Source organism: Curcuma longa, chromosome 1, assembly GCF_044706935.1.
Source record: "Curcuma longa cultivar G26 ecotype Majalengka, Jawa Barat chromosome 1, ITB_CL_G26_1.1, whole genome shotgun sequence".
NCBI classification, from domain to species: domain Eukaryota; kingdom Viridiplantae; phylum Streptophyta; class Magnoliopsida; order Zingiberales; family Zingiberaceae; genus Curcuma; species Curcuma longa.
In genome coordinates, this window is record NC_133861.1 from 20100958 (window position 1) to 20112586 (window position 11629).

Below are 11629 nucleotides of genomic sequence, written 5' to 3' on the forward strand. Positions count from 1 at the left end.
AAATAGTAAATTAAGAGCTCAAATAATAGAAGAATGATTACTCTATGATGAATAATATATTCAACTGTTTGTGTGTTTTATTTGAATTTTCTTCTTTCTTTCTCCCCCTCTGAATTCGCTGGCACAGTACAACAGTTAGGGACAGAGGAGCAGTGAGTAGTCTCTCTTTCTCTCTCTCTCTCTGAAGGGGGTAGGGCTTGTTGTGACTTGTGAGGTGATGTCTCTTTTATTTATTTGGTGCCTTGTTTTCATGCAATGCTTGTGCATCTTCCCCATGGCTTCATGGTTTAGGCCACTGTGTTTGATTGCCTCTTTTAACTTGGTAGGAATTTCTTTGTCTTCCTATGGGCAAATTTTATTTTTACTAAATCACACTTCACTTATGAGAATTTATTAAAACATCCCCTCTCCTACCTTTTTCACCCATTTTACTCTAGTTCCTGTATTAGGATACAAATTAAAGACTTCGAATTAATAATTACAAGATGGTAACTTGCTAAAATAAAAAAAACATAGATGATGGGCGGATAATGTTTGTATAATTTCTAATTATTAGGATTAAATTCTTTTTTTTTTTAAAAAAAAAAGGCAAATAAAAATAATATGAGAGGTCAGATGAAAATTTTGCAATTTTATGGGTGTGAAAGTGAAAAAAAATTCTCTAAATTCGCTGTCAATCTTGAAGGTCAAAGTAGGGTAGGATTGTAGGTGGGGTACTAGTGGTTTGGTCAACACTCAACCGAGGTAGGGTTTGCTGTGGGCAGTAGGTTAGGTATGGAGCTCGTCAAAGTGGTGTTTTTTTTAGGGACCAAGAACTGTGTAGGTCTTTGGGAATGTAAATTCATGGGAGACAAATATTCCAAATTTTAAATCAATTATTTAAATATTTTTTCATACCATAATTCATTTCAAATTTCTTTTTCTCTCTCTCTCTCTCTCTTTTTTAAAAGTTCTTTTGTGTCTCAACCTTTTGTTGAAATCAAGATCGAAGAAGGAAAAAAAGCTACAAATTGCTCTCTCTCTCTCTCTGTGTATCTCTTAACCTTTAATTTATCTCTCCTTAAGTAAACATGCTTTGTAATAAAGAAAAGAAAATAGATAAGATTTAATTTGAACCCTATAACATCGTACGATTAAGAATAAATTCTGACAAATTTAACGGTGCAAAAGAATTCTTTCATATGTTTTGGGGATGAAAGTAAAATTGGAATAGTAGCGGATCAAGCCACAATTTGCAACTCTCGGTACTTCACTGTAGAAGAAGAAGAAAAAAAAAGATGCAAGAGTTGAAAGGCAATCAGTCAATGAAAAGAGGAAAGAGGAAAGAGAGGAAAGAGGAAAGAGACGTATGGTAAATGCATCAGTACAAGAAGAGTTATAATGAGAGAGAAAAATAATGAATGAAAAAAGAGCACGGGAACCAAAGAAGAATTGAATTGCATGATATGGCAATCGATTGCTTTATGATTGGTATACTGCTGCGTCCATGTACCATGCATGCATGCATGCATGCATGGGCTCGACTTTTCATGCATGACGTGGCAAGGTATGTTTACAGGAGAGGAAAAAATTAAAGCAAATAAACACACTGATGCACGTAAGAAGGACCCAGTGCTTTGTGCGTACTCACAGTTCATACCTTTTTTGTTAGCCCACTCGCAATATAATTTTTACTTTTTGTTCATTTTGTTACAAAATTGCTGTGCTGCGCCATTGAAGAATCCGAGATCCGTGCATAACACCCGCGATCCATCGTCACTGTCGCCGCCCTCGCCGTGCCATCCGGCCACCGTCGGCCGCCAGCTCGGCCGCGATCAACGCGCCACTCGCTGGCGCTTTGGTCAGCGTCAGATTCTGACCGGATAGTGGCCGAAATTCGATGAATTTGATCGAAAACAGTCGTCCCTCACTGCGCGGCCACTGTCGACGGCGATCGAGCCGGATTTCGACCAAATCGCGATCAGAGATCGGCCGAGGAAGGACCGGCGTCGATCCTTCCTCGGTCGGTCTCCGGCCGCGATTTGGTCGGAATCCGGCCTGATCGCCGTCAACAGTGGCCGCGCCATTTCCCACCGTGATTTGGCTGGAATCAGATCGCGATTTGGTCAGAAACGGCGCTGCCACTGCCGACCCTGTTTCCGGCCGAATTCTGTCGGATTCTGGCCAGTATCCGGTCGGAATTCGACGTCGGACGGAGCCCTGGCGAGCGGCGCGTCGATCACGCCTGAGGCGGCGGCGGCGGACGGTGGCCGGACGATGTGGCGAGAGTGGCAGTAGCGGCGGAAGTCGCAGGTGTCATGCACAGACTTACCGCGCAGCGCAGCATTTCTCCATTTTATTAATGCTTTTTATGCATATAGGACAAGTGCTTTTAAACCAGAAATCAGACCGCGAAGAAACAATAAACTGTCATGCCCAATTGGCAGTGCCCTTATTGGCCCATTGGGCCTTAAATTGCTGATATGGTGGTTCACATGTGTCTCTTAACCATTATAAATCGGTAATTTGGGGAACGCTTCCTTAATTGTGAATTATATGTGCACTTATTGATTAAAATTACATTTTGAGTAAAAGATGAATTCCATCATCTAAATAGTCAATTACAATCACAAAGGGCGGAGCAATGCTTTCGGTTAAAATTAGTCACAAAGGTAAAATTTTTATCTCATTTTTTTAATAGTCAATTATAATTTTTTGATTATCTATTTATATATGAAGCTGTTAGAGTGAGGAATTTAATCTTTTGTTGGAGTATGAAATAGTAAAGATATCTAAGTATTCATTAAATTGCCCTTTCATAGCGGCTGTTCAAAACGATAGGTGACAAACGATCTAACAGTCAAAACCACCGCCCTGCTTGCTTAACTGCAAAGTATTCCTCCCGCTTTCGATAAGTAAATAGACCTCTCTCACCTTCGTCCCTCACCAGCAAATCACTGGAGCAGGGATGGCCATCGGCGAGATCATCATCCTCCCCTTCCACGATTCCGGCCACGTCTTTCCCGCCACCGAGCTCGCAGCCCGCCTCGCCGCCCGGAACTACCGCGTCACCCTCCTCCTCCCTTCCGCTCCCTCCTCCAACTCCTCCCGTCTCAGTCCCCTCATCCAAGTCGTGGAGCATCCCAGGCCCCATCCTCCATCAGCGCCGCCGGCGTCGGCCTCTCCACCCCCCGCGCCGCCCTTTCAGGAGGATTTCTCGTTCTTCCGGGACCTCCTGCTCGAGAAGATGGGCGGGGAGGATCGATCCGCTCGCCCGGTGTGCGCCATCGTGGACGTGATGATGGGCCAGGCGCTCGATGTGTGCCGCGAGTTCGGCCTGCCCGCGGCTATCTTCTTCACTTCCAGCGCTTGCTCGGCCGCGATGGATCACGCTGCGGCGAAGATGAGATCTGGAGAATCCGACGCGCCTCGGGGTTTGCCGGAGGAGATGGCTCTGTCGACCGCAGACCTGATGCGGGCCGGTCCGCCTCCGTTACGTCCGAGCGGCGATTTTGCCCCACCACCACCGCCTCCATTCGAGCATCGGCACCACGGTGGAGGGCCGATCCTTCCGCCTTTGGTTCCAGGTGGCGATCTCGCTCCGCCACCGCCTCCGTTCGAACATCGGCACCACGGTGGAGGACCGATCGCGCCTGGGCCGCCGCCGGCCCTGGCACAAATGGACGGTGCGATTGCCCTTCTCTTCAACACGTGCGACGATCTGGAGCAACCATTCCTCGAATACCTAGCGAGCGAAGCGAGAAAACCGATTTGGGGCATCGGTCCTCTCCTCCCGTCTCAATTTTGGTCCGCCGCAGGCTCCGTTCTTCGCGACGGGGCAATCAGGTCCACGACCGGAAAAGGTAACCCCGGCGCCATCTCAGAATCCGACGTCCTCGAGTTCCTCGACTCAAAGCCCCATGGTTCCGTGCTCTATGTCTCCTTCGGGTCGATCGTCATTCCCAGCGACGAGGAGCTCCAGGAGCTGACGCAAGCTCTCAGGGAGTCGAGCCGCCCATTCATCTGGGCCTTGCAACGACACACACAGCGACCCGGCGCGGCCAAGGTATACTTCCCCGAGGTGCTGGCGGAGGAGGAGGCCAAGGGAAGGGGGATGGTGATCCACGGCTGGGCGCCGCAGCTGTTGATACTGAGCCACCCCTCCGTAGGGGGGTTTGTGACGCACTGCGGGTGGAACTCGACGGTGGAGGCGCTCGGCCTCGGCGTGCCCGTCCTCGCGTGGCCGGTGCACGGCGACCAAGTTTGGAACGCGAAGCTGGTGGTGCGGAGGCTGAGGACGGGGTTGGCCTTGAGGGGCGAGGGCGGAGGGATGGTGACGAGGACGGAGGTGGCGGAGGGGATCGAGCGGCTAATGCGCGACGAGGAGACGAGGAAACGGGCGGCGACAGTGGCATCGGAGGTGTTTGCCGGTGGGGCGATCAAGAGCGCGGAGGCTGCTTTGGGTGCGTTTCAAAAGTTTGTATAGAGTTCATGGAGATTAAGCGTGACAACGCGATCGAACGATGGAGGTATCAACGAAAAAGTTTGTTAAAATACCTTAATGCCGTAAACATATTAATGTCAAATGCCTTAAAATATTTAAATATTACTTAGAGAGTTAGAAAGAAGTATTTTTAAAATTAAAATAAAATTTAAGCACATTTCATCAATAAAATAAGAGCATTTTCAAATATTTAAAAAATATAAAAAAAATTAAATCAAATGAGTACATATTTTTAAAACCTACAAATCCGTATATATATATATATATAATTTTTTAAAATTATAAATTATTAAAAAAATACTATAAACTATAATTTTAATACTCTGTACACTGTTATATGTGAACACAAAAACAACATGAATATAAGTATCAATCGTACCATATACAATAAGAACTAAACGGCGTTATACAATTTAAAGAAAACTTAGATGTTAGAGATTTTGCACCTGAAATTATTGCTAAGCATTCAGGTTTCTAAATAATAATATACATTTACAGGAATGGCAAGTCAAAAAGATCAGAGCAACCGAGCATAACCAGCAAATGTTTGCAACGAACTTATTGTAAATAATGTATAATATGCATGACAACAACAGGACCTCAACCTTCCATGTCCAACTCCTGTCCTAATCACTGTTTTCTATAAGCAACATGCTTACTGCAAAAAGTTGCATGAGTATCAGCGAATGCTAGGGTCTATGATACAATGTTGACATTATTAATCAGAAGCATTCTGTTCAGGAGAAGAGACAGGATCAAGATCCCTTGATGTTGGCTCACCATCTTCGTCGTCATCGTCAGAATCAACATCACCACTGAACATATTTTGACTAAGATCCACATTATTAATTTGCTTCACGAACTGCCCTCGTACCCGTGGTCTTCTTTCCGCAAGGGACTTCCGTTTTTCATACCTAATTTTCTTATCAAAGCATCTATCCTTTCTCTTCTGCCTAAACTTCACTAATGCAGCTGCTCTTCTTTCTGTTCGACTAGATTTCACTTCTGGTGCAGAAGAACTGGTCATCGATGACCATTGCGTTGCCGAATGACTTGACTGTGAGTTTGTACCCATTGGCAGGCATGGGAACGATTGTATCAGAGGCATATAAGGAACGACATTGTACTGATTGTACTGAGGTAGCAATGGGGGTGCAGTGTGTGCTTGCACATCATTGAAGCTACCCTGAAACATCTGACCAGGGGAAGGTATCATTGTCTGATTCACCATCCCTCGATAACAAAATGAGAAAGGGTACAAAGTTGGAATGCTGGAAGTGTCAGTGCCCTCATTTCTTGGCTGTGGCTCCTCAGCTGAAGAAGATTGGTATAACAATGGTGTCTGAAAGTCCTTCATATTGCATATCCTCCTGCTTGTTTCGACACCATTTCCAACAGTATAACTTTCTTGCACTAATTTGCTGTTGCCGTGAGTGCCACTTACCTCAAGAGAGTGCTCTTCAGAAATCAAAGGTAGTGATGGAGCAGAGTTGATATCAACACCAACATTTGGGGTTCTGCTTGGTGCATTTGATTTAACATAAGACAAAAATGCAGACGATTCACCAACTTTTAATTGGGTCTTCTTAGGTAAGGATAACAATCTCCCTGCAAACACTAGCAATGACATAGTTCCTTGAGGAAAATTGCAGAAGACATTTGAGATGTTATAAAAGGAAGGCTCAAAAACTGTAAGAGGAGAGCCATGCCTACCTGCCCGATCAGAATCAACTAAAGTAGTTTGTACATCGTCCAAAGAATTTTTGCAGGTAGCCTCAATGGGGGAGAGATTGGACTAGTGTATAAGATACAAATAAATCAAACCACATTTGAAAATGCAAAGTATTCTAAATATAGAACTAAAAATGGAATATAATTAAAAAAAATACAAGTCAAAGAACCTGCAGGCTTAGTTTCTTAATTAAATTTAAATCCAACTAAACAAGCAAGAAACTCCAAAGTAATCTTACCTCACATTCAGGATTATTTAACACCTTCGATTCTGGTTTCATGACCATATATTGGTCATCTGTGTCATCTGATATAAGAATTGTACTATTTGTGTTGGCATCGCTAGGATCTGACAACAGCATCTCAAAATCATGGCTGAAGACATCCTTCTCTCTCATATTAAGCTAAGAAATGATAACCATCCCAAATGGTGAGACAATTGTTTATCACATGTATGAAGTAGGATATAAACATCAATATACATTCAAGTTGATTGGGTACCATGCGCCTTCTTCTCCACACATGGGTCCAGAGGTTCAACAATTCATTCATGCGCAATGGCTTCACTAAAAAATCAGCTGCTCCAAGTCGCAAACACTTTACAACCACTGAAATCTCATCTTGAGCCGACATCACTGTAGAAGTGGCCAATATAGATTAGTGGATATGTGGAGCCAAGAAAACAGCCACAATATTAATAAGCTCACTTATGAAAGAAATGTGTCTCAGCTCCTTATTCCTTGCTATATACTTCATCATCTTGAATCCTTTGACCATTGGTAGCTCAACTTCCGCAAGAATGATATCAATTTCTGATCCTTGGACATTCAGGACGTCAATCACCCGTCTGGCAGATTTCACAGAAATTACTGCAATATGACAAATTTAACCAGCTGAATATTATTCACAATGCTTGTGAAACAGGAGCCTCATCTATTACATTAGAGTTTTAGTAAATCAAAAGGAAATTAACACCTATAATTTGGACATTATCATACGATAGGATCACCTATAATTTGGACATTATCATACGATAGGATTGAATTGGGCATTGAATCAAAGTACAAGACAGGCAATATGTAAATGCACCTAAATAATCACAAACATTACAAAAATATCTCTCATTTGTATTGTTTCTGTTTATTTGAGTCATGTGATAGATATTGTTTTCATACGATCAGGTAACAAAATCCTGAGAATTGCTTCAATTCCCTAACTAAAATTTATAATTTAGGTAAATCTGAAATTCCCTGAAATTAGATCACTCCATTAGTTACAACAATCAGCAAACACGTGAAATGACAGCTGAGTAAGCAATGACTGGTATCACCTCCTAATCAACCCTAATCATCCAAATTAACATGAAAACGACTTTTCTAGAAATTTCATTTATGAGACAAAAATGAGTAAATAGGTTATATATTATTTGCAATCCCATAAATCAACTATGACACATAGAATGTTTGACTGCTTGACTATACTACCTATTTGAAATATGTACATATAGCTCTAAATTTAAGAACCAAAATAAAGTTCAAAACTTATTCAATATATTTGTGGCAGTATAAGGAATAATTGAAATAATTGCTAGTGATGCAAAATAAAATAATCAATCCAAATAACAAATGGTTCAAAGGTTAAGATGATATTATTTTATTTTTGATTAAATCTAATCCACTTCAGTTGAATCTTAATTAGATTGTGTCTTCTGTAATTCTTTACAAAAGAGACTCTGATCTATTGTGTGTGATAATCATTATCATTGATAAAAGTATTCCCCCATACTCTCCTCTCTTTTCAGGCAATGAGGTATATGATCTCAGGTTGCTTCAAATGATGCCAACCCAATTGTGTGTGAACCTGCCACCCACATCATTGCTGAGACTATGAGAACATTGCCTAAGGCACACAGTTTCCACTGCCCAAACACAATGGCCTTCAGATGCATTGTCTAAGGCAAGAGGATAGCTAGTGGCAGAAAGGAATTTTTAGTCCCACGTTCCAAATGCAATAACTGTAGATATGCAAATGAGTGGTTTAGGATATCCCCCCAAATAACTAGCTACTGATTTTGAATTGGTGTTCCATCCGATTTACATCAATTAAATACCAGAGTAAGTTTGCATTAGTTGAGATCAAGGCCATGGAGGAGCTTGGACTAAGCCCAGCTCTAGGTCGACCTGTTGTTTGTGGTTGGGGAGGAGAAGGATGTGTACCAGAGTAATTTGTCTCGTTGAACTGATTGCATTGCCTCCTATTGGATCAACATAAAATAAATGATACAGTTTAGCTGACCAATTAATGCTGTGAAATTAGTTAGATTTTGCAAAGATTCAAATTTATCAATTGTAAACTTAGTTACAATATAGAAAATGTTTAGGGGGCGTTTGGTCTAAATTTTTTTTTTTCTATTTTCTATTTTCCGTTTTTCATTTTCTATTTCTGTTTTTCTATTTTCTGATCTAATTTTTAGAAAATAGAAAATGTGTTTGGTATGATATATTGTTTTCTATTTTCTAAAAAAGAAAACTGGAAAATACTTTTGGTTTGTTAATATGAAAAATTATAAACAAAACAGTTTTTTTAATAAAAAGACCATCTTATTCATCGAAAAGGAAATAACATACAAGAAGGGGGTCAAATCTAATCTGACCGTGTGGGACCATGTGGTGGAAAATAAATTAAAATTAATTGATTCGAAAAATTAGATATCTAAATTATAAAAAAAATAAAAATAAAATTTATCAAATAAATAATTATAGTATAATCAAAAAATCAAAAGAGGATTAACATAATTTGATGAAAAGTTCAGGAAGGAAAAAACATTCAAGAGACAAAATACCAAGCAAATCGGATCAAACCGTCTATTTTTGAGACGCGACCACGAAGACTTCTATCTCACCAATATATTGCTTGCATCGACGGATCAATTACTACATTTCGATCCTCTTCCTTGGATGCTTCCTTCCCTGTTCCCATTCCTTCAGGAACAGGACTAGTAAAAAAGGGTTTGTTACTGCCTCGTAACGATTCTGAGGTTGGGTTCTGGTTATTGAATTCCCAAATTTGTTCAAGCTTCTTTTTGCTACTCGGATATCCCTTTGTGCCCATCGCTTGGAATCATGGAGAGGGTTATCTCAGCGCAGGGCCTTCTTTCACTGCCTCCGGCACCGCAAACTCGCACCTTCTACCAACTCCTCCGCCGTCGACTCCCCTTCGCCGCCGCTCGTTTCACCTCCTCGATCCTCGACTTTAACTCGGAGGAGAGAACTCCATCGCTTCCGAGGCTGAGAGCTGCCTTCGACCCCCAAAGGCCGCTCCTTTCCTCTTTGCTTTATAGGAAACAGAAGAAAGATTCGATTTTTAGCGCCGGCACCGCGGTTCCCATCGGAGGCGCTGGGTTCGTGGAGGCCGAGGCGGAGATGCCTAAGTTGTTGGGAGTCGAAATTGCAACCCTTAAGTCGGGGGAGAAAAGGAATTATGCGATGAAGTTGCGACATCGAGGAGAAATTTGGAGGCGTGCGGCGTTACTGTAGCCGCGTTTTCTATTTCTCAACTGCAATTTCCATTCTCTATAGAAAATAATGATATTTTGTCATTTTCTGTTTTCTTAGAAAATAGCTTCTCATTTTCCAGAGAACGAGATTAGAAAACACAAAACAAACAGTAATTTCTAGAGAATAAGAAAATGAAAATGAAAAATGACCAAACCAAACGCCCCCTTATCTACTCAATCAAGGTGCCCAGTTGTGTCAATTTCATGTCAACATAATCACAATGTGTCATTTGTTATGCCATCGCCTTTATATTTCATTAGTCCCCACATGCCATATTCAGGTTGTTTTATCATGTGGCTGATCCTAGCTAACATTGTCATTTGTGACCTCTATCCAAAATATGATCCCAACAAAGATCTATCCACTATTACTTTGGTGATTTATTGAACAGAAGAATGAAAACCAACAAGTGAAAAGATAAGATAAATGGAATAACTTTCAAAAAGAAGTCTTTCAAAAACAATTTCAAAAATAGTATCTTTATGATTCCTAATTGCGACCCAACAGAGGAATTGATAACAAAACATGAGGCCCGGAATGCTTCCAACACGAAACAGAATTTTTTATGATTCATAACTGCTACCAAATATAGAAATTGAAAGCAAAACATGAGGCTAGGAAAATCGCCTAAATGTTCAATATGTTATAATGGAGAGTAATACCTTGGTAGGAGCACTTGCAGAGGAGCTGAAGAACCTCTTGGGAACTCTTGGGATCATTATCACAAAGAAGAATCCTGACCTTACTTCGGTCCAAGACATGGTGGCGACCAGCATCCGCAACACCAACACCTTCTTCACTACCTCTCCTCCTTCCCTCTTCCTCCTCTTCGCCCCTCTCTCGTCCCATCCCCAGCACCGTCAAATTCTCTACGACCCTCGGCTACCTGCTCATCCTATCGCCAAATCCAACCCAAAAATCTACTAAACAGATGACTTAGCACATAACAATTAGATCTCTCAGAGAACCTATTGTCGCCAACTACATAGTCCATAAATCCACCTATTATCGAGGTGGGAACAAGTTGGATCTGAGAAACAGAACGACGTTGACCTCCATGGGGAGGAAGGGTAAGCGGTCGAGTCTGTCGAAGAGGAGGAAGAGGAGCAGACGCCGCCGGTATATGATAGGGATTCGACGAGCCGTCGAAGGCGAAATTGTAGGAAGAGGAGGAGATGAAGGCGTCAGGGCGGCGGCGAGAAGGCCATCGGCGGTAGAGTGCGGAGGAAAAGGGGAAGAACGAGATCGGCGGCGTTCGAAAACGCGGAAATACTAGATCGAGGGTTTTTTCTGAGGCTGAGAGAGTTCGGCCGGGAGGTGGGACCCACTAGGCCATCAATGGCTTATCCATGAACTGTTAACCAGGGATTGGCTGGTCCGACCCAACTCCAGCTCGATAGTTTTTACTTTGAATAGTAATTATATTGGCAGAATTTTTTTTAAAAAAATCTTTTTTTATTTATATTGTAAAATATATTTTTTAAAAAATTTAATAAAATAATCTTTCATCGATAATTTTCTCACTAAATACTATTTTGTGGTCCATTTCAAAATCTTCTTAGAGCTACTTCATACAAAAACAACTCATCAAAATTATTCTAAGACACCTCTATTTTGAACCTGTTTTGACTCCGTTTTAGTTAAAATGGTATCATCTCAAAATTATTTTGTATAAAATAATTATAAGATGATGTTATTTTATAAAACAATTCTAAAGTGATATTGTTTTTATTCAAAGTGATTCTAAAATGATGTTATTTCTAAAACATGGTATTGTTTTGTAAATTCCAAACTAAGGTTTGTTTATATGTAGTTGAGTTAAAACTATACTAAAAAAATATCAACCCATCACCATCAC

The 11629-nt window shown here is 41.4% G+C and overlaps 2 protein-coding genes across 3 annotated transcripts; one reads left to right on the forward strand and one right to left on the reverse strand.

Moving 5' to 3' along the window:
• Nucleotides 1-2885: 2885 nt before the first annotated feature.
• Nucleotides 2886-4465, forward strand: LOC141827485 (uncharacterized). Its single transcript, XM_074714746.1, has one exon. It carries the CDS (start codon nt 2948-2950, stop codon nt 4463-4465), a length of 1518 nt encoding a protein of 505 aa, XP_074570847.1. The 5' UTR covers nt 2886-2947.
• Nucleotides 4466-5016: 551 nt separating this feature from the next.
• LOC141827470 (two-component response regulator-like PRR1) lies at nt 5017-11040 on the reverse strand. 2 transcript variants are annotated; one of them, XM_074714734.1, is made up of 6 exons: nt 10434-11040; nt 6922-7083; nt 6716-6849; nt 6454-6618; nt 6197-6278; nt 5017-6091 (listed from the first exon to the last, which is right to left on the reverse strand). In XM_074714734.1, exons 1-6 carry the CDS (start codon nt 10618-10620, stop codon nt 5202-5204), a joined length of 1620 nt encoding a protein of 539 aa, XP_074570835.1. In that variant the 5' UTR covers nt 10621-11040; the 3' UTR covers nt 5017-5201. The 2 variants fall into 2 exon arrangements, with proteins under 2 accessions (XP_074570835.1, XP_074570827.1); XM_074714726.1 differs by having other exon boundaries at nt 5017-6100.
• Nucleotides 11041-11629: the final 589 nt, after the last annotated feature.

Coding starts and splice junctions, on each gene's coding strand:
- LOC141827485 (XM_074714746.1), top strand. CDS start 2,948: ATGGCCATCGGCGAGATCATCATCCTCCCCTTCCACGATTCCGGCCAC.
- LOC141827470 (XM_074714726.1), bottom strand. CDS start 10,620: ATGGGACGAGAGAGGGGCGAAGAGGAGGAAGAGGGAAGGAGGAGAGGT. Junction 6,619..6,715: donor TGTGGAGAAGAAGGCGCATG/GTACCCAATCAA, acceptor ATCATTTCTTAG/CTTAATATGAGAGAGAAGGA. Junction 6,101..6,196: donor AGTTGATTCTGATCGGGCAG/GTAGGCATGGCT, acceptor TGTCATTGCTAG/TGTTTGCAGGGAGATTGTTA.